The 26,574-nt window shown below is 38.0% G+C and overlaps 1 protein-coding gene and 1 long non-coding RNA gene across 4 annotated transcripts in view; one reads left to right on the top strand and one right to left on the bottom strand.

Moving 5' to 3' along the window:
- Fas2 (fasciclin 2) overlaps window positions 1-26,574 on the top strand; it is a 160,367-nt gene that overhangs the window by 114,827 nt on the left and 18,966 nt on the right. For all 3 annotated transcript variants that reach the window (XM_067155948.2, XM_067155949.2, XM_067155950.2), the window contains exon 12: window positions 22,173-22,371. In XM_067155948.2, the coding sequence (XP_067012049.1) occupies window positions 22,173-22,371 (199 nt within the window). The remainder of the gene's footprint in view (window positions 1-22,172; window positions 22,372-26,574) is intronic.
- Window positions 1,622-15,156, bottom strand: LOC137502720 (uncharacterized). Its single transcript, XR_011018845.1, has 3 exons — window positions 14,297-15,156; window positions 9,320-9,510; window positions 1,622-1,855 (listed from the first exon to the last, which is right to left on the bottom strand). It is a non-coding gene; the product is annotated as an uncharacterized lncRNA (long non-coding RNA).

The raw sequence follows: 26,574 nt of genomic DNA on the forward strand, positions 1-26,574 counted from the left end.
TAAACTCTTTTTTTTTTTTTTCCTATGGGCTTTACGTTGCACCGACACAGATAGGTCTTATGGTGACGATAATAAACTATTACTAGTGGTAGTGACATGATTCTAAGTAGACTTCAGTTAATTGAAATGGGAGCAAAATGAGTGAGAAAGATCGCAGTGGACCGAGCTCAATAGCTGCAGTCGCTTAAGTGCGGCCAGTATCCAGTATTCGCGAGATAGTAGGTTCGAACCCCAATGTCAACAGCCCTGAAAATGGTTTTCCGTGGTTTCCCATTTTCACACCAGGCAAATGCTGGGGCTGTACCTTAATTAAGGCCACGGCCGCTTCTTTCCCACTCCTAGTCCTTTCCTGTCCCATCGTCGCCATAAGACCTATCTGTGTCGATGCAACGTAAAGCAACTAGCAAAAAAAAAAAAAAAAAGATTGCAGTGGTATTTTTAAAAAGTTGAGTGGAGCTGAATTTCATGAACACGCAAAGGAGAGAAATGACTGTCGGATAACTTTATTGAAAAAAATTCCAAAACTAGTCTCATTTTTCAGCTGTTCTGTAAAGAAACATGCTTCAAGCATGTCTGCTGTCTCTGCTTCTCCAAAGAAGCAAAACAGGCTCCATGTTGGGGACAGCATTGCAGATGACCAGTGACTGCAAGGTAGACCCAAGAAATGGTGGATAGATTGCAACAAGCAGGGCTGGAAACTTAGATTGCAACAAGCAGGGCTGGAAACTTATGAATACTAATACTCCAAAAATATGAACCCTAATGATATATATTATTTCAGGTTTCATTTTTACTTCAGAAAACACATTTTCTCGTAGCTATATTTTATTATCAGTGTCAGTTTTTGCTTTATCCTTCCTTTTTTAAATAATATTTCTCATTCCCCAATAAAGAAATAGTTACTGATTTTGTGGTCTTCATAAATTCACCAACTTTGGCTGGGATTGAACTTTCAGTCTTGAACACAAGAGGTTTATACATTAACCACTTGACAATGAAAAATTTAAAAAAATTAAAAAAATAAAAAAAATTGTAAATAATTGAGGTTAACCAAGGAAATCGAAATCATTAACTTATTCTTCTTCCTCTGCTTTCACTGTTGCAGGATCTACTTGTCAGTACATCCATCTCCATCTCTGACAGTAGTATTCATATGTTCTCAGCCCTGCTTGTTGCAATCTATCCACAGTTTCTTGGATCTACCTTGCAGTCACTGGTCATCTGCATTGCTGTCCCCATCTTGGAGCCTGTTTTGCTTTATACATAATAAACATACCATCTAAGTCTTCCTTCCCTTAGGTTTGGCGCAATCAGTGCGATTAACACTCGCTGCCGGAAATTGTTCATATCAAATTAGTCCCAAGGTACCATTAGACCATTTGTATTTCTAGGACATGCAGATGCTGATTGTTAGACAGCTCTCTGATCCATAGAGTATGACTTGACTTATTCTATAGACATTTGTCTTCAGGTGCAGGTGCATCCAATGACCACATAGAACTTAAGTTATATGATGATACTTCATCCAGTAGCATTGATACAGGCATGAGCACCTGAAAAGCTATCACCTTTGTTGCGTATTAGGGAGACAATGTACTTGAATTGTTCCACTTACTTGAAGGCCTCATTCCATATTGTTTTCTTCAGTCAAAATTCAGATTCCTTGAACCATGCATTCCACTGCTACATGTGCTCTTGGAGGTGTTTATGTTGGACTGCTCATTTGGCAATTGATTTTTGCACTTTCTGATGCTGAAGATCTTCATTGGTGCTAGAGCAGAACCTCATTCTTAAAGCTTTCTTCTTCTCTTTCACAGCCAATTTTGGTTCTTCATTCCATCTCCAAACTGCTTTTCTAGAAAATTGTCATTATCATCATATATCCATAATCAAGATGAAGTGGTCATATCAGTTTATAGGTTAATTAGAACTATTTTAAATCTTATTTCTAACAATTAACTTTAAAATAAATTCCAGTGTCAAAGACAAAATTGACAGATCTCACTACCATCAATTATTTCTTGAAATTTCTAATAATTACCCAAGGCACACAGCAATCTATACTGACGGATCAAGATGTGAGGAAAGAAATGGATGTGGGATTATATATTCTGAAGTACCATGCTATACCGATTGCCTGACTACTATACAGTCTTCTCTAATGAGCTGTATGTGATAAAGCAGGTTATGCTAATATTTTGAAAACCAGCACCTGCAAATAACTCCTTTGTGATTTTTTCTGATTCAAAAAGTGCATTAAATGCAATAGAAAGTCCATCATCAAAACACATCTTTGTACAAGAAATACAACTGTTGTTTAACAATATCATGAAAGATGGCAAACAAGTCATCCTTGTGTGGGTACCCTCACACAGAGGTATTCAAGGCAATGAATCTGCTGATCAGGCAGCTAAAGACGCTATATACCTCCCGCTAGGCGATCTAACAATAACTACCCCTCGCACTGACATTATTGCCTTTGCTAAAATGAAATTATACCAATAGTGGAAGATGAAATGGCTTCAAACTCTAAACAGCAAACTCCATGAAGTAACAACGGAATCTACAGTACAACACTATCTTCATAACCTTCACAGGCAAGATCAAGTCCTAATATCTAGAATATGGATCGGCCACTCCAAGATAAGTTACAGCTACCTCCTTGAGAAGAAACTACCTTCCATCTGAACAACATGCAATAGTGTGATGACTGGGTGAAGTACATCATTACAGACTGTTCACTGTACGACAAATGGCGCCAGTACCACGGTATACCTAAGGATATTAAGGAGGCACTCTCATCTCCTTCACTGTGCAAACAAATTATCAAATTTTTCAAAGCCACTGGTCTGTATTAAAAAATTTAACTGTTCAGTTTAAAATACCGAAATCTTTTGTATTCCTCTCATTCTTCACTCTACTGTAATTTAATGCAAATTCTACAATTAGAAGTCACGATAAGACCTTAGGATTAAAGTGACTCTAAACTAACTTTATATTTTTAAAAAAAACTTTTTCTTTTCATAAGTTAATGGAATGACATAGATGTCATTAAAATATCATTTAGTAACTCACTTTTAAACATAGTTAGTAGGCTATCAAGTAGAAGTCTCAATGTACTTTAAAACCATCCAATTCCTTCCAGGAATCAACAGTAAGAATAAGAAAACTTGACTTGGAGTTCAAGATAACATTTTGCAAACAAAATGTAAATGGAAGTACTTACAAATTTGGCCCACTGTTGATTTCACTTTTGATGTCATCTGCTAAATACTGGTATATTTGGCCTTCGTCATTGTTGAAGATGATGACTGGTAGTTTGATTTAAGAGACAGTTGAACCTTGATATCTCGAACCTCCTTACTTGAATTTCTCGAAGTAACTTAAATTTCCCGGCCATTTGTGCTATTCTTCATGTGTATTTATTTCTCTATTACTCAAAATTCGGTTACACGAATTTCTCGATTTCTCAAAGCAATCATTTCCTCCCTTGAAGCAAAACAATACTCTGTAACTCGAATTTTGTGCAACATTAACTGTGCAATATGGCATTTGTGGTTTGTGAGGAAGAGTTAACAAGTAAAGAAAGGTTTACAAGTGATGCTGGGAGCTAATATGATAGGAACTGAAAAACTAAAACTTCTAGTGATCCGAAAATCGGCAAAGCTTCACTGTTTCGAAAGCAACCCCCGAAGTCGCGGATGACAAGCTCCATTTGCGAATCTTGGCTGCATGGTATTGACGAGAACTTTCAACGTGACGGGAGGAAAGGTTAAGAGTAACAAACAGAAGAGACTATTGGATTTTTTTTCCAAAGGTGTTAACCGAGGTATGTTTCTCGTTTCACTACTGTATGTACTGTATCCTGTCTTCTAAAAAGTTACTGCAATAAGGGTTATAATTAAAGTAAAATGAAATGGCGTACAGCTTTTAGTACCGGGATGTGTCCGAGAGTTAGGCTTGCCAGGTGCAGGTCTTTTGATTTTGACTGCCGTAGGCGAACTGCATGTCATGATGAGGATGAAATGATGATGAAGACGACACATACACCCAATCCCTGTGCCAGGGGAATTAACCAATTATAGTTAAAATTCCCAACCCTGCCGGGAATCGAACTCAGGACCCCTGTGACCAAAGGCCAGCATGGTAAGCATTTAGCAATGGAACCGGACATAATTAAAGTGATGTTTGTATATTTTTAAATACTGTTAAAAATAATGTATTCAGTATACACCCGTAGATATGTATGATTCAATTATATGTTATACAGGCTCAAAAACCTTATTCTCTATATCTCGAAATTTTGATAACTCAAAATAAAATTTAGCTCCCTCAGTGATTCGAGATATCAAGGTTTCACTGTATTACTATCATGGTCATCAGCCTGATTACTGGGAAAGGAATTATAAGAAACAGTAATATTCCAACTCTTATAAAAATGAGGATATCTGACAAGAACTGAGCTAAGGGCAAGTCAAATGGAAACCTTAAAATTAAAAATTTGAAATGTCATGCTACAGCTCTGTTTATTGGCAGTACTGTTACAAAGGCTTTAATAAATGATGATAGCAAACACTCAAAATCAAGTAGATTGCTCTTCCAAACTAAGCATCTCTTCATCTCTGAGTCCCGAGGTCGCTGTAAAGTCCAATGTTGGAGGTACAAAATTTGTTGCAGTGACAACAGGTATTGCCAGGTGGGGCACCAGAGTTATTCCATTTCTTCTTAAGCTATTCTTTTTCTTTTCTATATTGCCTCTTGGCACTTGTTCTTTGTCACTGGTTTACTTCAGAATGCAGCTTACCAGCAACCTCCAGGATGAATGGGTGAGGGTTGAGGTCTATCATTGATCTATATCAATGTTGCACTTCCTCATGTGATCACATCGTTAAATTACTTCCTGTTATCTCCAACACAACATTTACCAGCTGCTAACTCAGAGTAAAACACTTGTGTGGGAATGTGACTGATGGGCATGCTGACTACATGGTCTGTCCACCGGAGATTTCTATCTTTTAATCATGACTTCTGTGCTGGAAGTCTTTGCCTATTCAAGGACGCTGACATTTATGCATTCTTCTTGTTGTTCTTTGAAGTATTCTCCTTAAACATCACTGGTGATATTGCTCAGTTTTTTTAATATGTCACTTGTAGCTTGTCCAGCTTTCAGATCAACAGAGTAAGGTAGGAAGCCACAGCTGAATTATATACAAAGATCTCTGTTGCAACATTGAAGGCATGGCTGTCAAAAGCTCTAGGTCATAGAACGGCAAAAGATGTACCAGCACAGCTAGTCCTGTATTGGACATTTGAATCAGCATATGCACTTGATGATATGGTGCTAGCCAGGAAATGGACGGTGTTTACATCTTGAAAGTTCACTCCATTAATGCTGGCGCTGATCTTTCTTTTTTGTCCTTCCGTGGAGATGGTTGATGAAGAATGTGGGTTGTACTGGTATTCAAAGACCAGTTTCTTTGTATGCAGTGGCAAAAGATTAAAAATGATCATAAGTTCTTCAGTGACTGAGCTATATCTGCATCGTCTTCAGCATGTTGTAGTTCAACTAATGACAAAGGTACTGTTCAAATTTCTGCCTTTAATTCTACTCAAATTAAAAGTTTCCCATCCATCTTGTAAATTATCTGTATTTCTGGAGGGAGATCATCTTCAATAAGCTGCATGACAGTAGCATCATGCAGGGGAAACAAAGTGGGGGAATCATGCAGCCTTGCTTGACATGGAATGGCCCTCTAACAGAGTCATTACTAATAACTGTTGCAGTCTTACCAGTGTAGAGCAATGAATTTTGGTAGAAAACCATAGAACTGACATCTTCCACAAAGCTTCATGGGTGAATTAGAATCCTTGGTGAGATCAATAAAAGTGGTATAGAGAGGTCTATTTGTTCTCTGATTTTTTTTCTGAAGCTGTGAATGCCATATCTGTGGTAACTCTAGATCTTCTAAAACCACACTGGCTTCTGTCAAGGGTTGGATACAGTTTACCATAATTTGTGCAATCAGTTTTCTCACCCAAGATAGTAATGATATTCTTTGATAGTAAATGCAGTCTGCATGGTTCCCCCTTTTTAAATATGGGAACTACCAGACTATCTCTGAAAAATCAGGAAGCATTCCTTTGGTGATCCAAATGTTTAATCACTCAGTTCTTACATGTGTACTAATAGTTGTTCACCTGCTACTTTGGGAGCTTCTACTGGTAGACCATAAGGACCTGTGGCCTTATGTCTCTTTGTATGGTTAACAGCATGTCTAACTTCATCTAATGATGGTAGTAAACCAAGTTCTTCTTTGATGGTTGCTTGCTGTAGTACTGTATATCATATACTTGGTCATAAATGACTTTTAAATGCTCCTTCCATGTGTTCATGACAGAGCATTAATCTTTGTGAAGTTACTAAAGGTGTAAGGCCATACACTCCTTTTGTGGCTTGGAAGAACTGTCGGGAGTCTTTGCCTGCCAGATATTGCAACTCTTTTGTTTGAGTTGTTCACCATTCATTCTGTAATGCACAAGTTCTTCATTGAACATTTGCTTTGGTGAAACAAAAGGCTTCTTTCTTAGCTTGGGAGTTCAATACCTTTTCTGTATGACTGCAAGGCCTTTCCCTTCGATTCCTTGATCATTGTTGTCAAACTATCCTGATGTTTCCTGGTCCTGTATCCCAGGAGTTTCTTTGCAAACATCCTTAAGAAATACCCTATAGGCAGCAGCATAGTTAAGAGAAGTAAACGCCATCGAAGTACCGGTGTAACAATGGCCACTCTACTTCACCATCACAAAAGAAGAACAGTGGTCTGTCATTGAGTAGTGAAGCTGTGAAACCTATTCCAATCATTTATGAATGATGATTCAGTATGGTGATGCATGTTTGTCACAGCAGCGACATGACAATCCCTGGCCCCATACTACCCATGCAAGAGTTGCAACCATCCAAGACCTGCATTCTAAGTGCCTTCCATATCCATCATGCTAACGAGACTTCACCCTTGGGATTATTATATGTTTGAACCACTCAAGGAGGCACTAAGGGGCAAAGACATTCCGTCTGGATGAAGGTAGTGCACAAGTGGCTCGCGCAGACAACCAAAGGATTACCTTCCCCAGAAGAACCCATGCATTTTGAAAGCACTGGAGGACTTCCACTGAACGTAACGGAGACTACATAGACATGATACAGTTGTGTACCACTTTTGCTTAATAAAATAAATTGAAAAAAATAGTTAAGGTTTTCATTTTACTTGTCTTCATTGTACACCTTAACTATAGGGTCATGAACGTTCTAAGCCGGCCCCGTGGTGTAGGGGTAGCATGTCTGCTTCTTACCCGGAGGCCCTGGGTTCAATTCCCGGCCAGGTCAGGGATTTTTACCTGGATCTGAGGCCTGGTTTGAGGTCCACTCAGCCTATGTGATTAGAATTGAGGAGCTATCTGGCAGTGAGATAGTGGCCCCGGTTCTAGAAAGCCAAGAATAATGGCCGATAGGATTCATCGTGCTGACTATACGACACCTCGTAATCTGCAGGCCTTTGGGCTGAGCAGCGGTCACTTGATAGGCCAGACCTTCAAGGGCTGTAAGGTGGTGGTGGTGATTACTGTTTTAAGAGGTAGTAAAACTAGGCAACCCTCCTCTATATAACACTAATCAAAGAGAAAAATGGAAGGGATCTGACACTTCAAAAAAATGAAGGTATCGGCCAAAGAAAGGCGAAGGGCATGAAAATGAAAAACTCCCTAGCCCTTGCAAACCTAATAGCATAGGGATCGGAAAAGAACAAGAGTTAACCAGGTAAGGTCGGAAAGGATAGATGAAAGTGAGGAGCCTGGCACAAGTAAGTGGAAGCAATGCCAGGATTCAGCTGAGGGCCCCGTGGTCTGCAGCCCACGCTCCAAAGTTCAGAGCCCCTAGGGCCCCGTTTAGTCACCTCTTACAACAAGCAGGGGATACCGTGGGTGTTATTCTACTGCCCCCACCCACAGGGGGATCAAGGGCTGTAATGCCATGGGGTTAGTTAGGTTAGTTTTCATGGACACTCTAAATAAGTAGTAGTAGTAGTAGTAGTAGTAGTAGTAGTAGTAGTAGTAGTAGTAGTAGTAGTAGTAGTAGTAGTAGTAGTAGTAGTAAGGGCTGAGCTACTACATCTAGATAGTGTGATTTGATACTACTGTATTTAGGCTCCTGCCTACACTGTTAGAATTGCTCAACTCAGCTGGGAATAAAACCTGGAACCTCACGATTCAAAACTGAGAATGCTGAGTATTCAGTAACGAAGTCAAACAAATGGTAAAAACAAACAAAAACAAACCCCATGGTACTACAGCCATATTGGGCCTTTGCCTTCGAAGCGACTGATGTTTGGCCTAAAGATCTGCAGATTACGAGGTGATGCATGGTCAGCACATCCAATCCTCTGGGTCATTATTCTTGGTTTTCTAGACGGAGGCTATCTCACTGTCAGATAGCTCCTCGACTGTTCTTGAGTAGACTGAGTAAAAATCCCTGACCTGGCTGGGGAATTGAACCTGGGTTGCTGGTTAAGCGACAGGTCCCCTGCTCCTAGATCCTGGCCAGAAAAATGCTACCCTGAACAAATTGCACTAAAACCTGATAATGTCAGTTCTGTATTGGGTTTGCTAAAGGTAGGTCACAAAAATATGATTGAGAAAAATGCATTCAGTACTTTAGGATCATTTGTGTAATCCCCATAGCAGAAATATGCATTTTTATGGATGTTTGCAGAACAGTTCTTACTATCATTCATTCATATTAAATGACTGTGTCTGTCCCCTCCTGCAGGTTAACGGCTTTTAAACACCTAACACAAATTAGTGAAAATTGGTAGATGTGATTTGACTTCCTGACAAATTTTTCAAATTGTAATTCAGAATAAAACATTAAAATGGACTGTTACTGATTGAATAGCTGATTAAGAGAGACTGTTCCATTGTTAACCATAAAACTAAAATTGTATTAGTAATTTTAAATTACCTGAAAGATTATGTGATCTCTATATTTTGATGTATGCATTGCTACTTGCACTAATCATGATGTTCATTGAATGTTTACTTATAAGTGCATGTTCCTATTGTCACACATGTACCAAGTTTATAACAACAAGACTGATTCTAACAAAGGGGACTTCTGCCTTCCTCAAATAATACTGTTACATCTTTTACATACATTATACCAAAGAGACTATAAATTTGTCAGCATATAATGTATTCTTAAAATAAATTTATAGCAAAAGTTAGTAGGTACATGTAAAGAAAACAGGCATAGGACACTTTTTATTACCTTTGTTCTTCTTGTGACCCTGACGGTCTTGGATCCATCCCCACAGTATTTGAATGTCTGCCTCCAATGCTGCTGTGTTATTCCATTAGTGTAGCATATTTTGTTGGACAGCTTTTGTCTCCATTGATGTAATTTGTCAGAATTTTTAAGTTCATTGTTTGTTATTCCAGACTTATGCACTGAAACCTCATCTGTAAGGACAAAAGAAATGTACTGAATTGATGAATAGCACAGATATATTGGACAGAGAATGATAAAGCTCAAGAATGTGTTCCCAGATATTTCTAAAAGCAAATTATAATTATAATAAGAAGAAGAATACCTCAACTATCGAATTGCAGACCTGAAACAGTACCTTCTAGGCAACCAGCTCCTCAATTTCAACTTTTCAATTGTGCTGCTAATTAGTAGCAAAAGTGGAACTCTATCGGACAGTTCCTTTGCTAATTTCATCGGGTGACCCTTTGTCACCAGAGATCTTTAATATGTCAACATTGATGACATGGAGTGCCAAGGTTTTCAACTTCTCTTCAAAAATCAAACCCACACACTTAGTGTGAGGCTATTGTCCTCAGCAAATCTTCCTTAGTTGTGAACTCTTACTGTATTAAAGAATAGTTGCTTGGAAGTGACCTTTGTATTTACATCTCAAGTGGAACATATTTGGTGACGATCATGTTTCATCATAGATACTGAAAAATCATTTGCATATCCTGTGGATCATGTATCTCCATTCAGCTTGTTTCAGCACTTGTTGTCATCTTTGACGCCATCTAACCAATGTTATCTTGGCCTTCCACCTCTTCTTTTGCCGCCCACCATTTTGAGCATAACATTCCTTTCCAGTGAGGTACTTGTCATGAATTGGCCAAGGTAGGATACCTCATATTATTTCATTATACTCCCTTCCAAGGAGATTTTCAGTTTGATCTGGTCCAAGATGATCTTATTATTGATTCTGGCTGTCCATCGTATTCTCAGCAGTCATAGCCAACATCAGAACTCAATTACATCGATCCTTCTCTTTCAGTTTTCTTCAGGGCCCATGTTTTGTTGCTGTAAGTGACTATAAGAAAAGCAATGGCACTGACAAGTTGGTTTTCTTACTGATATTCCTTTGATCGTTACTGATATCCCTGCATTTCCAGATATTTCTCAAGCTTACCATTGCGTTCCATGTGCCAGCTGCCATTTGACTTCAGAAGTGTAGTCAACTTTACAACTAATTTCAGAACTAAGGAAGATGAAATCCTGGATTTCTTTATGTTAATTTTAATCTTAACATCTGTGTTTTCTACAGTCATCATAATCTTCATTCTAAAGTTAAACTTTTAATATTGTTGATAATTGAGAGTGAAGAAACAAGTGACAAATCAAATATAAGATAGGAATTGGGATAAACATAATGGCAGGCAGTGTGAGATAGGAGCTTCTATATTTCTGTATTTATGTTGTCAGTATATAATATTGTTCTCATAATTTAGGTACAGAAAATGACACAAACTGCCCTGCACAAAATGAGTTTGCCATTGTTATTATCTCAACAATCCACTTGAATATAGTACAAATCACATCTGTAACTTAATTATTGTGTACAATTAATATGAAATGCCATAAATGAATAATATCTAAGTGGAAAGAGCGAGTATGACTATTTGCATTTAACTTGGCTTGATTAAAGAAGGAAAGGAACTAATGTACGATATGGTAACAGTAAGATATTTGTGATAAAGAAAATTAAAGAGTATGGAAAAAGATTGTTTTAGTGGTTCATATTTGAGCATTATTTGCAAAAATATTGTTTAAAGTAATACATTTTTGAAAGAGAAAATTAAAGGGTATGGAGAATGATTGTCATAGCACTTTAAATTGTAGTATTATATGAAAAAAATATTTTTAAAAGTTCATCTGATTTAGAAAGGCAGACTGTAGATTAGTCCTAGAAGCACCAAGCGAGTGGCTACATGTTTTGGGTCACGTAGCTGTGTGCTTGCTGAAGATGGTTTTCTGCGGTTTACCATTTTCACACCCGGCAAATGTTGGAACTATATATTCATTAAGACCACAGTAGCTTCCTCCCTAATCCTAGCTCATTGTCAGTGTGACATTAAAAGAAGGTTCTAGTAGCAGTCTGTGTCATATCGTATAAGGTGGCCCACCTCATGTACCTTCTGACTGATTGAAGACAGCGATAGATAGTTTTCACCTGGATGAATAACAGGTACATGAAAGGGTATGCTATGCTTTAATAAGCACCAAAGCATCAATACGAAGCTACTTTTTTAAAAATGGAACTATAAATATTTCTGTTGCATACATAGTTAATTATAGGCAGCCATATTCAGTGATGCAAATATTTCTGCAGTCAGACATGTGATACTGGCAAAGAGGAATGTTAAAGTGTATACAGTTTCAATGTGGCGCTGCCACGAGTTAGTGGCCTGAATGTCGAGAAGATGAGGGCTACATATGACTCATACCTGGTGTTGATGTAACCGGGAAGAACAAACTTACAACCAACCTCGGAAGCATCACACTCCCCGTGTCTTCAACATCCAAATGTTGGTGCCACATTTGAACGTTCTTTCTTGCCAGTACCACATGTCTGACTGCAACTACATGCTACAGGTATGGGTACAGCAGAGTCTTAACAGTCTGATATTCCTATAAATCTGAGCTGAAAAATTTGAATTACCGGTAACTAATATATTAGATAGTTTTTTGTGCGCAAGTGCCTTAGGCGAGGCAAAAGCTGAGCACAACAGAGGGGAGACTGACCTTGCATTCAGTCTGGCAGTTTCTCTATCCCTAGCCCTCGCACTAGAAGCAGCCATGCATTATGTCGAACAGTAGCCAGAGGCAGCACTGACAGACAACCTGCTGTTTAGACAATAGCATAACACTGCTGCTCAGAAATGTTGCAGTTCATTAAAACAGAAGATACTCATCATTTTTTTTAATATAATGAAATGTGTGTGTTTCCATTTTTAATCACTACTGAAATAAGCCCTCCACTATTTAACTTAAGTATTTTTTTATTTTCTAAAGCTACCTGACAATTTCTTTTAGTGTAAGGCAGTCTGTATGATTTTGTTTTTATAACTACTGTTTTATATTATTTAAGGTAAGAGTAATTGCATAAGTCCGAGTTTTTCTGCAATAACGTACTCTCAGACCTGTCCACCTGGAATTAACGAGACTCTACTGTAGTTCCATTTAAAAATTATGACCTTCTCAGTGCTTATTAAAGAAAGGGACACACATTGCATGTTCTTTCATGTCTCCTTTATCTTTATTCCCCTAGGTGAAAACTGGCTGTCGCTATCTTCAACTAATCAGAAGATATGAAAAACTTAGGTGGACCACCCTGTACTGTTAGTTGTTGGGATCTTTGGCCACGTGGAAAGGTGAACAGCTGATGACGAGCACACCGTTATGCTGTGGTGACAATGTGGTATTGCCCAAACAGTGTTCGCAAGCAATGCCGATCACACTCAAACATGATGCCTTCCAAACTGAGCGTAGTCACACTGATGCAAGCAGACAGGCTGACCATCTCTCTCCATGAGAGATGGTATGACCTCTCTAGCATGGCTGCAGAACCCAGCAACCGACAGTACAGTGTACATGTTGTAATTATACCACACTGCAGATTATGTAAAATACTACCTTGGTACTAGCATGACTAATCTAACAGATGACTGGAAGCATGTGTCACTGGTAATATTACACCATCCCCTTTGGCTTTACACACCCCTCTAGATGGTGATGGCTTTTCCCTATAGTAACTGGAATGTTGTGGCTTAGATTTAATTGTAATGTGAAAATGAATATCAGAAGGTTTGGGAAGGAATCTCTGACTTTCTTCAAGGATAGTTTACTCATTTACATATTCTGTTTTTTTAAATATTCATATTTAAATATTTCGTACTGGTTGTTTTATTGGGTTAATTTAGAGTTGTAATACAAAAGTAAAGTTTATTTTTCACTTAAACCTGTGGTAATCTCAAATGATATATTTTTTACAATATACAACATTTCTTATTTTAATGAGAGGATTTTATTGCAGTTATATCTGACTTATTCCATGCTATATCAGACAGTCTGATTGATTGATTTTTATTTTTAAGAGGCTTATCATCCATGTATTTTTTTAAGAATAATCTTGGAAAGTGCATAATTACATTTTAAAATTCTTTGAAATTCTAATTTGCACAGTTGTTCAGATTGGATAACAAATTTCGTGACTGTTAATGTACTTCTGAGGAACAATTGCAAGTGAGATATGGAACAGCTGACCTTTCTGCTAAAACAAATTATTCTCTTGCCATGTCCATTACAGGGAGTATAATTTAAGACTTCATAGTGGAGTACCGAGGCATGGGAGTGCAGAAAAGCGGTGACAGTGAGTGCAGTGGCCGCAATGGCGAGCAGGCGTAATCATGTTTATTGATGTGAATATATATCACATAACATCTAGAGAAGGTTGGAACTAGTTTCGACGCTCATTGCGCGTCATCATCAGCCAACAAATCAACTGAGCAAAATGCAACTTGTTGAATAGCAATATATAACTATCATGATAGTTATATAGTTATGGTTATATATTAGTTATATATAGTTATATATTGCTATTCGATAAGTTGCATTTTGCTCAATTGATTTGTTGGCTGATGATGACGCGCAATGAGCGTCGAAACTAGTACCAACCTTCTCTAGACGTTATGTGATATATATTCACATCAATAAACATTCATGGTATTGAAAAGGTGGACCTTTAACATTTTAATTTTACTGTAATCCCAGTTCAATACGGAACAAAATGAAATTTCTAATTTTCAACAGGCGTAATCATCTCAAAGAAGCAGCATGATTACGCCTATACTAACTAAAGGAAACCGAACTCGCCAGCTATATATATGCTCGGGACAAATTAATAAATGAAATAAATAAACTAGTAAATGAAACTGAACTCACCACTGAATGAGTCCATTAAGATCATGAATGTTATCATTTTCTTGCATTACATGCTGACGAATGTGAAATACCAGTTTCCTGACCTACTCCTTCAAGTGACTTATGTGGACCGACTTGCAGTCCTGTCTGTGTATCTTCACACCTCTCCTGTATTGTTCTCCTTCCCTGCTTTTTCTTATTAGTTATGGAATCAGTACTACGCCACTTGTGAACAAGTTGTTTCACGTAATGTTTTGATCGTACTGTAGAACCGGGAAACTGTCTATGGAATTTTTGAAGGCACCTTTTAAGGGGTTTCTTCTTATTGTGCAAACAATACTACACAAAAATATTCTCTGTGCTGTAGTGTACTTGACCAGTGCAATCATTCATCATTAATTTCCATGTCTGGTCAGCATTTCCAAAAACCTGCAAGTGCAAGGGCCTGGTTGTTTCCTCTAAAAACATCTTGTGATGTGCATGAGTTGTCCAGGAAGGGACAGATAAGTAAGTGGCTTGGGTCTTGTTCAGTACCACATTCACATGAGGTGTTTGCGTTTGCTGGAATGATCCCCCATTTCTTCAAGTTTGTCTTGCATCGAAGGACACCCACTCTTAAACAGTTGAAGGATCTCCATACAGGGTAAGGTCGGTCGGTGCCAGGAGCTAGTTCTTGATTTGGTGACATGTCTGTGGACAGTGAGCTCCTCTACCTGTTAAGACAACTTGTCTCTGCTCTTCCCTCTAGCGGCAGAGTCCTAGCAAGGAAGCTCTTGTGGGATCTGAGGCGAGACATTGCATCTTGGTGACCATGGAGTGGATGTCGATGGTCATTCTCCTTCTTTGTTCTTTCAGCGTCTGCAGCAGTGGCCTTTCGGATGTTGGTTGGGGCTATTCCAACAATCTGATACAGTTTCTGAACTGAACTGAACTGAACTGAACAGGAGATTATCCTTGCAACCATTGCAATAACAACCTCACAGTACACCTTGAAAGTCCAATAGTTACTAGCGAATTGCTGCGTCACCTGTCAAGACTTTTCATCACGCCAAGCTTGACACAAGGCATATGGTGCACACCAAGCTTGACACTTGATTGAGGATACCCACGACCTGTGGGCAGAAGAGAAAAGTCTTAAATTATACTCCCTGTATAAGGACAAGTATGTTTGAAATGTCTTATCTACTAGTCAGTCTCTGGTTAGAGGAAGCAGAATGGCTTTCTTTATTTTTACTTATTTACTCTTTTCAACAATTTTGAAAGTCATAATTTGAAATATCAAAATCTAGAACTTACAACAAATGTTTCATCTACTGTTAAATGGAAATCTTGTCTAATATGAACATGGAATAATTCGCATGTTAACTCTGTTAAGAAAGGAATGGGTAAGCAGAACATAATATGATTATTTCGTTGTAGTAAGTGGTAATCAGAGAGATTATATTATCTTTATCTCTGCCTTGTACAAAAAATCATATTACTTTCTCATTCACTTGATAGTACTGATAATGTTTCCACCCTTTATGAATGCATTGGATGCAGAAGTACCAAACCTTTCGGGTCCATTTTCACTTCTTAGTTCTTGTAATTATGGATGAATGGTTGAATGTACCCCCTATATGAGAATGGAATTCTTGCTCCTACTGTGACATAGTGTTACAGGTGTTGGGTATCACAAATGGTACAAATATTACATTCCTTTTGTCTCATTTACATCTTATAGAAAATTTCTGCTGTTGCTTGCCAAAGAAATGTACTTCCCTAAACCTTTCTTCAGCATCAGATTTTACCTATGGAGATTTTTATATATTTATATTCTCTTCCAATTTTTAAACTTTCATTTCAGTACAAAGAGCCGGTCTTCTAGATTTACATATTATTTATCTTACAGTAGTGTTTGAATGATAAACATGCATTTGGTCTACAATGTTTCTATCTCATGTGTTTTGCTATCTTTGTAACCCATACTTTTTGTAGATTCTCCATTGAAAATGAAATTTTAATGCCATTTCATCATCCTAATGTATTACTTCATGTCACTTTATTTGTCAACAACAACAACAACAACAAAAGGACGAGAATGATGAAATGCAGAAATATACAAAATTAACAAGCAAAGAAAAGTCAATGTAGGTATCGAGAGTGTAAAAGACCAAATAACCGAGCAAGTGGCTGCAAGGTTTGGTTCTCAGCTTGTATTTGGGAGAAAGTGGGTTTGAACCCCACTATCTGCAGCCCTAAAAATGGTTTTCTGTGGTTTCCCATTTTCACTCCAGGAAAATGTAGGGGCTGTACGTTAATTAAGGCACGGTCACTTCCTTCCCACTCCTAGCCATTTCCCAACCCATTGTCACCATAAGACCTATCTGTGTCCATGAGATGTTAAAATAAAAGAAAAATGAAATAACAAGTAGGTGACAGTTAAAATCTACCTCTCCTTATGATACATCCTTTCTGATGACTGGAACAGTTTTACACAAAATATGAGAAACAGCATAGAAGATTGAAGCAGACTTACCATTACTATAACACTTTTGTACAGGGTATGCCCTCAGTAATCACTGGCATTAAGGAGAGAAACTAACCCTTTCAACTTACAATTTTCATCCAGAGTTGACTGGGGGAAAGCGAAGTAAACTAGTCTTGTAATCATAATTTATCAGCTGGGAGTCTCTGGCAGTTGTTCTGCATGGTCTTAGTTTGGTTTTTACTGCAAAATCCCATGCAACAATTTGGCACCTGACCTTTGACCAATCTTGACACAGAAAAAGTCAGTTTCAAAACACAACTGTGATTTACGATGATGTGGGAGGAGTAAGACCTTTGGCCTGCATACCACAGCTAAATCGACTATAAGCTACACTGCCAGCCAAAAGTTTCAGGACAAGCATTGAACTGTTAAAGAATGGACCGAGATTAAAAGAAAACAACATATCTATGCAAGGAATTAATAAATATATACTCTAAAGCTAATATTTTCCAATAAAACTACGTTTTTACAATGCATCTGAGAAAGAAATGGGCAGTATGTACACATTTACTCCCACAGATCACCAGAACACATCAAACTCTCTTGTCATCAAAGAAACCTCGCTTTGCTGCAAGTATACTTTTAACTATTCTTGGCATTCTCAGAACAAGTTTTTCTAACACTGATGCAGGTATACTTTGCCAGGCATTCTGCAAGATGTTCCACAGCTTTTCCGATGAAGAGGGACACTCTTTTTGGACTTGCCGATTCAACTCCTCCCACAGCAGCTCAATTGGATTTAAGTCCAGGGATTGGGGGGGGGTCCATTCCATTAAAAACAATTCCCCAGAGTTTTGTTTGTTTTTCAGATAATTTATGCAATAGCAAGACGTGTGTTTGGGGTCATTGTCTTGTTGGAGGACAAACCCACGTTGCTGTCCAGATGGAAGAGCATAATGAGATAGGATGAAATGGTAGCCGTTTTTGTCCAGTGTTCCTTGAATTCGGTACAGTCTACTAACTCCACTGAATGTGAAACAACCCCAAACCATCACAGAGCCCCCTCCATGTTTTGCTGTAGGTGTTATACAGTAGGATGCATTTTTTCCCCGATGCTGAATGTCGAACATAAACTCGTCACCATTACCCGAAAACCTTCGAAACTTGGTTACAGTAATACATTCTGTCATTAAACAATCATTAAACATATTCATGCAGGTACATATGTTTTGTCCAGAAACTTTTGGCCGGCAGTGTACATGCCCCATTAGAATCTGAATGAAAATTGTGACTTAATAGGGTTGGTTCCTGTCCTCAATTTTCCGAACCCACTTTACAACACCCTGTTACTATCTGACATTATTTTTCCTACACTCTAACAGATATATACAAGGTGAAAATGTAAATAAGAATGATTGTTATATTCCAGACTTTCAACTTCATGACATTTTCAGCACTTTGCTCATATTCTTGACCAAATTAAAAAGTTAGAAGGATGTAAGTGTGAATAAGACTTATGTTGCACATACTTTTCTTTGATCATAGTACAGTAAACTCCTGGATATTCGGGGGCAGCATAAAAAATAAAGAAATACAGATAATCCAATTCATTGAATAACATGACCTTCTCTGTACACATCATCTTCTAACCCTCTTTACATTGAACCATTGTAGAAGTGCAAGATCTAATTATGTGGACTTTCTGCAAATTCACTGTTCCAAACAAAATCCTCCAGCTTTTCTTTTCTTAACCCGCGAGTGGTTGCTATATGAGATTTTCTCTCACATTATTTTTTATTGTGATATTACTTCACAGTGATGAAAGGGAGGTGACTGTTCCCTCTTCTAGCTGAGTTTATAACTGTCGTGAGTAGAGCGATTCACATTTGAAGGATAAGCACCCCCTCCCCTAGTCAGAACAAAGGTTTCTAAGTGTCTGTGAGCGCTGCATGAGAGTTTTCTCATTGCGTGACTAATGCCGTTAGTGTTATGTTGAAGTGGAGCGGGAAACTTACTCCTGTTGTACGCATTAGTGTTTGTATTATGAGCACTTCTTGTTTTTGAAAATGTTATTGTGTTCAGAAACCTTGCTTTGTACGTAAATATTACTAGATATAATGCATGTGTGAGATTTTATTTTTTACAACTTCAGGACGGAAGTTATTTTTATGTACATTGCATATGTTATTTTAAGTAGTCATTTCTGTCTTTAATAAACAGCTAATCATTTCATTTTTATCTAAAATATATAAGGTAGAACTTGCATTTCATTTCAGTAGTAAATTTCAGCCTTACACCCCACAAAACTGTGAAAAATTTCATATTTATTTTAATGTGAGAGAAAGTCTCACGCGCGACCACTCACGTTACATTTCAGTTAGCGACCACTCGCGGGTTAAAATTGCGGGCAGTTTCCACTCATCCGTAATCTGCCGTGAACTTAGCAACCAAGTCTCCCTTCATAAGTTATGAATTTCAGGACACTATACAGTACAAGCTAATGGTATTGAATAGGTGGACCCTTCTCTACCCTTTGATAGTGAGTCTCCATTCTTGAATTTTTCTTCTTTTTTTTTTCTGTAATTTTCAATTTTTTGTTTTATTGTTCAAACAAGTTTCTTATATTTTCCTGCCACAGCGAGATAAAACAGAAGACTATACAGACTGATTAACGAGAAAAATGTTCAGTTTTAACAGAGACACTACACCGATAGCAGTGGATACAGTACTCGAATCAGGTTTGGGATGTGAACCTAGAAAAGCAAGATATTTATGTTCCGTGCTTTCCTTACCTGTCAGCAAAGTATAAAATACCTTTCGATCGGTGGATTGTGAGAGGCCTGCCATTCGGAGCAAGAGGCACCCTCCTGAGTCAGACATTGACCTTCCTACAAAATCTGAAAGTTCCATTCTGCAAATTAGAAAAAAATAGTAGTACAGATACTGAGGGACTTGCTACAAATCATTAATTTCTGTCTATAGCTGAGAACATAATTAACATTCCTCCCCCACTAACCCTGGAAAAAACAAGACAATAACAGCATTAACAATTAAATCTCCATTTTGTAATGTTTTAAACTCCATTGTAACCTAAACATATGCAGCTGAGACTTGGGTAATGAGGCAGAGAGCCGTGCATATCATACAGACAAGTGAAATGAAATTTCTGAGAAGCAGGATAGGAGTGACAAGATTGGATAAGATGAGAAATGAGAAGGTTCGAGATATAGTAAAAGAAGGGCCACTACAGGCACTACAGAATAGGATAGAGGCATCTAGACTTAGATGGTATGGACACATGAAGAGAATGACAGAGGAAAGGATACTGAGGAGGATGCACGAAATGGAGATAACAGGTAAACAACCAAGAGGAAGACCAAGAGACAGGTGGATAAAAGGAGTGGAAGAGTGTGTACAGAGAAGAGGTGAGGACTGGGCAAGAGTGACTAGGGAGAAGTGGTGGGAAGACAAGAGGAGATGGAGAGGCTTATGTTCTAAGCAGACCCGGCCAACAGCTGGAAAGTGCAGATGATGATGATGATGATGATGAAACCTGACTGTATTCTGGATCTGAATGGTCACCCTCATTGGAGGATGGACAATTTATTTCTTTAATAAATCTCTCTCTCGTATAGTGCAAGATTTACTGCTGTCTTTAGAAGTAATCTATTTTCCAAATAACCCACCATGATTACCAGGTACCTAAAATCAAAATACAGGACAGATGTGCAGTCGGAAAATCAATGAGGCCCGAGTTCTATATTTTATTTCACTGTTCGTATCAGCTAATTCATTTATATATTTTTCATTCCTATGAACAATATTGTTATCAGATTTTTTCATTCTCATCAATTACATAAAAATCTTAGCATGGCATCGAAGACAATTGTACAGAAACAAAGAGCTTAGATTTAATGAAGCTAACAGAACACGTATTTTCCACATCTAACTATTTCACATTCATGCGCAAAACCCCAGGTTCCCTACCACAAATTGTTCAGTGGAGCATCCTCTATGTACTGTTAAATTTTCCACGCTGTTACAGAAACACCCTGTATGAGGCAGGTATGTATGTATGTATGTTTAGTCCTCAGCCTGAAGGCTGGTTGGATCCTCAACAGTTCCGCCATCAGCTGTCATAGATGGCCTAGGCATCACTGAAGAGGCGTACTAGGGAAATGAGGAGTGAGGTAGTTTCCCGTTGCTTTCCTCACCGAGCCAGAAGTTGCTATTACATATCAGTCTGCCAAGTCCACTGAAATGCATGCACCAACTGACCCTATGAGCAATATTTTCACACCATTCATAGCAGGGACTGGCTGCAAAAGAAATGGCATTACTAGCATCACTCATACCTCAGTCACTTTCATTTTGTCAAAGCCAAGGATAAAGCTGAGACAGATCAATGAAAGAAACAAAATTGCTCTAGCCCATACCAGAAGACATAGTGCACTGTAAACACTAGGTCCCGCCAGCAAAGGTAATGCTCGGACAAAAGGAAACCATATTCACAAAATTTGGTACTAAATGTTCCCCAACAAACTGTCACTGCAGAGAGAAAACCAAACCAAAGAGTGAAGAAATCTGTTCTCTTTGAAAGAAATAAAGCCATTGGTATGCATCAGAGGAAGAAGTTCTCATGAGGCTCATACATAGTGAAATATGGGAAACTGCCATCCTGTATAGGAACTACTTAGGATGCAGGACACTTAACACAAATATGGTACTCTCCTGTAAAATACAGGACATCTGGCAAGCCTGTAACTCGCACAGGAATAACTGGGAGTTTACTGTACGCATGATCTTGCTTCCAAAGCTTATAAAACACTTACATACATTCTAGTGTAAAGTTCATTGAATTACATCAACAACACAGTGGTAGTATCTTTATGAACTTTTAACCAAATGAGCTTTGGTTTTGGATATAACACAGTTTGTTGGCTGACCAGACCTAGTCTGCATTCTCAAACTGAGAAGTCGTTGAGAATTCCACATTACAGTAGGAATGTATTTGGATCCTGTTGTTTACGTTAAGAGACTTGATTTGTCAATGCAATCTGTGGTCTGCATCAAGCGGGAAATATTCTGACCTTGATACTCAGAATTGTCCAGCCAACGAGCTGTGCTGTTGTTGTCTTTGCACTGCATGGAAAATTTCACTGAATTAGATATAACTTGTGCCAGGCAAAATATTTTTTACTTCATAAAAGCAACCACAACAGAAACAACTTCCCATCTGAGACAAACTCTAGTCTGTAGAATGGTAATTTTTTAATAAAAAATTCTTATTATCAAAACATAAAACTGTTTAACATTAATTCTTATAACATTAATGAGAATATGTAGTATTTTAGAATTATATTTTACCTGAAGAATTGAAATTTTCTGTTAATCCAAAACTTAAAAGCATGCTGTTATTCTTGCTAGGTGCTGGTTTACCTGCTGAACGTGCTGAGGATCCTGTTCTGAGCTCGGCTGCTATTGTCATCATCGTAGTGGCATCTCTGTTTGTACTGCTTATCATCATAGACCTCCTGTGTTTCTGCTTCAACAAAAGTGGAATTATCATGGCCATTTGTGAGAAGACAAGAAGCAAGCCTGATGACACAGACATTAAACTCGGCAGGTGAGCTATTTACTCCAAGATTTTATCATGTTAGCAGCAGAAGAAATATGATTCAGAGGATTAACAGCTGGCAGCTCAAGGCTACATGTTGCATTCCTTGTCAGCTTCCTGTTGAGTTTTATTATTACTCTGCATAAACACATGTATCACTAAAGCCACTACCTGGTGTAACTAGCTGGGGTCCACAATTTGACAGCATGATTTCTCTTAATCTTTCTTCTTTTTCTTCATCTTTTCTTCTTCTTCTGCACCATATCCTGTTCATGCGGGGTTAACATTTCTGGAAAGCCATTTTCATTTGCCCCTGTCCCAAACTATGCACTGTGTCCACTGCTTGTCTCTTGGATCTTCCCACATGCAGTCCATCCATCATCTTCTTAGCTCTCTCTCTCTCTCTCTCTACCACCTCCCACTTCTTCTTCCCACCTAAGTGTCATTCCATTGCATAATGTGATCATACCAAAGCAGGTATCTCTCTTGGATTTTTTAAAGATATTTCTGTCACATCAACACTGCCCCTTATACAGTTATTTTTGACATGGCTCATTCTCAAAACCCCACATGTCCATCACAGCATTTTCATTTCAGTGCTGCATCTGATCTCTGGCATTGTGACTTGACTATTGCCCAGGTTTCCACTCCTTATAACATAGCAGGCTTCATCCCACTCTTGTAAGCCTTTCCCTTTGCCTTTACACTTAATCGTCTGTCACATAGAATACAAGAATTTTTTTTCCAGTTTGACCAGCCAGCCTGGACTGTGAGTCATTTCTAAGTCCACCCTATTGTCGCTAAATACATGGGATCCTCAGCACTTGAAGATGTCTGCTATCTGCAACTTATCCCATCTCATCAGTTTCAAGACCCATTCCTCGAAGGCATGGGTATTCAGATTTTTAGGCTCATTTTTAAAGCCTCTGCGTTCTTGGACATTTCTCGGCACTGCAGTTTCCACAGATGTTCTCTACTGGGGTTACATTATGTCATCATCCACATATACCATGCACCAAGGAAATGTTCTCTTAAGCTTTTAGAGAGAACACTGATGACAAGATTGAAAGTATTGGAACTCGATGCAGATTCTGGATGAAGACGAAGCTGCATACATGTCTTGGGCAATGCACACACGTATTTTTCTGACACTCTTCACTGCCTTATGCACCTCTGTACTTTCTGTCAGGGTACACAGTCATAAGCCTTCTCTAGGTCTACGAACTCTACTGTAGTTTTTTCCTCTTCTCACTACGCTTCTCCATGACCTCTTAACCTGTCTTTATTAGGTCTTTCACATAAAGGTTTAAGTTATATATACAGAGTAGAAGTAAACTCTACCAAGAAACCTTCAGCAATTGTTCAGGGATGTTAGCCAAGTATTTTGATATAAGAAACCCTAGATCGTAGGTGGCTCATTACTCAGTAATTGCCTTTCCCTTTTTTTTTTTTTTTTTTTAAATCCCTACCTTTGCATACGTTTACTTGACACAGAATCATTTGACTACTTACCATGGTAGTCACCGCTGAGCATCACGGGGCTTGAACTCTATCACGACAATACGAATACAGTGGTCAGCAGCAACTACCATGGCAAGTAGTCAAATGGTGCAGTTCCGAGTAAACATAAGCAAAGGTAGTATGTTTTGAAAAATAAACACAAAAGTAGACAAGTTTTGAAAATATAAAGCAACACAATTAGTAATGAGTTGCCAGCGATCTTGGGTTTCTTGCATCAGAATACTTAGCCAACACCCCTGAACAACCTCTGAAAGTTTGTTGGTAGAGTTCACTTCTGCCATTTAAAAAGGAGCACATAATAGGACAAAATACTGACAGATCAGTGTCGGGAGAGGTAACAACACAAACAAAAAACAAGGACAGAAATGAAAACACAAAAAGGACACAAGCATAGTTTGCACAACTTCATATACTGTCTTCTTCAAACAGATAGGCTCTCTCCTGGTCAATCCTAGCTCTTCTCATTTCATCTTCACAGCTTCATCCAGAAGGTGGGCTTCAGCACTCATTGAGGGGTCATCCGACTTGATGGGGGCAAATGTAAAATAAGAAAGCCAGATAAAGACAGGAAGAAAGAAAACAAAAAAATCTTCAAAAACATCTTTCTAAAAGGCATATTTGTGTTTGAGCTGAGCAAACATCCTTTCTTGCTTGTGCTAGTTTGCATTTTGTGTCCTCTTTACTTCTACCATGTTCAGTCATTCTATTATGGTACCCAATGAACAGTATTCATCTACTTCCTGTTATTATCATTATTATTATTGTTTGCTTTATGTCGCACTGATACAGATAGGTCTTATGGCGATGATGGGATAGGAAAGGGTTAAGAGTGGAAAGGAAGTGGCCGTGGCCTTAAGGTACAGCCCCAGCATTTGCCTGGTGTGTAAATTGGAAACCACAGAAAACTATCTTCAGGGCTGCCCACAATGGGGTTCAAGCTCACAGCTACACACCTCTAACTGCATGACCAACTCGCCCGGCATCTACTTCCTGATTTTATTTGACTGTATTCCATTACTTCTGTTTTTTTTTTGTTTTTTTTTTTTTTTTATAAATCTTGTACTCCTCCTCCAAGACTGTGTCCATACCATTCAGCAATTTCTCCAGATCTGCTGCCAACTCAGATAAAATAACAATATCATCAACAAATCTCAGGGTTTTTTGATTTCCTTTGCTCAAATTGTTATTCCTTTATCTCCTATTCTATATAAACATTGAAAAGGAAGGTTGACACACTGCAAGCCTGTCTTACTTCTTTCTGGATAGTTGTTGTTTTTTTTTTTTTTTTTTTTTTTTCATAGCCCTCGATTCTTATTACTGGAGTATATTATTAAAGTTTACAGCCACTAAAAAAATAGTTGTCATGGCTATAATCACTATACCACCTGTCAGTTAAAAGAACAGGCTTGAAATAATTTGTTTTGACAACCACTGAATATTGCATATTCAACTTTTCAAATCATCACATCACATAATTTGTGAAGCTACACAATCTATCATATGTCTGGTTACTTTCTTCTTCTGTCACTGGGTCTGGCAGTGGACCCTTGACCTACATTTTGTCTTCTCCTTATTTGAAGACTCCACTCCCCTAATATCTTGTTCCAGGTATTGAGTTGAACCTGAACTTCTTTGTCATCATCTTGATTACTTGATTACAACCTTTGTCCCAATGGGCTCTCTTGTTGAATTATATTATTCTTATAGTAAATTCTTTGATTCATTATAATTTGTTGTGTTTCTCAGACTAACAGTAACAGAGTAACTAACTAACTAACTAACTGGAATTTAGGTAGGTAGATGGATAAAGTTTGGGAGTATTCTATCGGTTCTTTATTTTATGAATGCAAAGTTTTATACCCCTCATCAACCTTCCTATGGTTCAATGTGTTAGTTGTAGATGGTGACAGGTACTAACTTCATTGGAAGTTCATATTGTTATGTTTGTTGTACATGTGTGAAGTAGGATTGGAACTGTCAAAATGTGCTGAATCTACACATAATTTTCAGAAATATAAATAGAATGTTGTGTAACGTTCTTTGAATTTTGTATGTTTTGTGTTTCTAAATTGTGTTTAGTGAAGTTCCATCAGTGGCATTGCATGAAGACATTCTGTATTGTTATTCAAATGATTAAAAGAACTCTGAGTCCACAAATTTCTTACAGTATGAACATTTCTATTGTAAGCCAACTACCTACATTTTTAGGAGTTAATAAGGATCTTACCAAGGCATGCTCGGAGGTTTTGTATCCTTCTTTTAACAAAATTGTATATGTTTGTATGGTATACCATTGTTCAGACAGATATTGTTCACTAAAACTAAACTACTGTTAACAATATTAATTTCAAGAAACCTTGAAAATTATGACAGTAGTATTATAAATGAATAAGTTCCTCCACCTTCTTGTCACAGTTGTAATGGTAACCCTTCAGATGTTGTTTCAGCTTTGTAGGAAAGAAGGAATCATAGGGTCATAATGGTGTACCTATGACTCATCACCAGTGACAATCTGGTGAAAGAAGTCCTCATCTTCTAGCACACACCGAGTCAGAAGTTTCTGAAAAATAATTTCCCACTGCTGTTTCATTTCAAGAGTCAGCATTTGTGGCACCCATCACACACACAGTTTCTTGTAGCCAAACAAAATATGTATGATATGATGGACTTTCTCAAATGAAATCCTGTTTG

Source organism: Anabrus simplex, chromosome 11 (assembly GCF_040414725.1).
Source record: "Anabrus simplex isolate iqAnaSimp1 chromosome 11, ASM4041472v1, whole genome shotgun sequence".
NCBI lineage: Eukaryota > Metazoa > Arthropoda > Insecta > Orthoptera > Tettigoniidae > Anabrus > Anabrus simplex.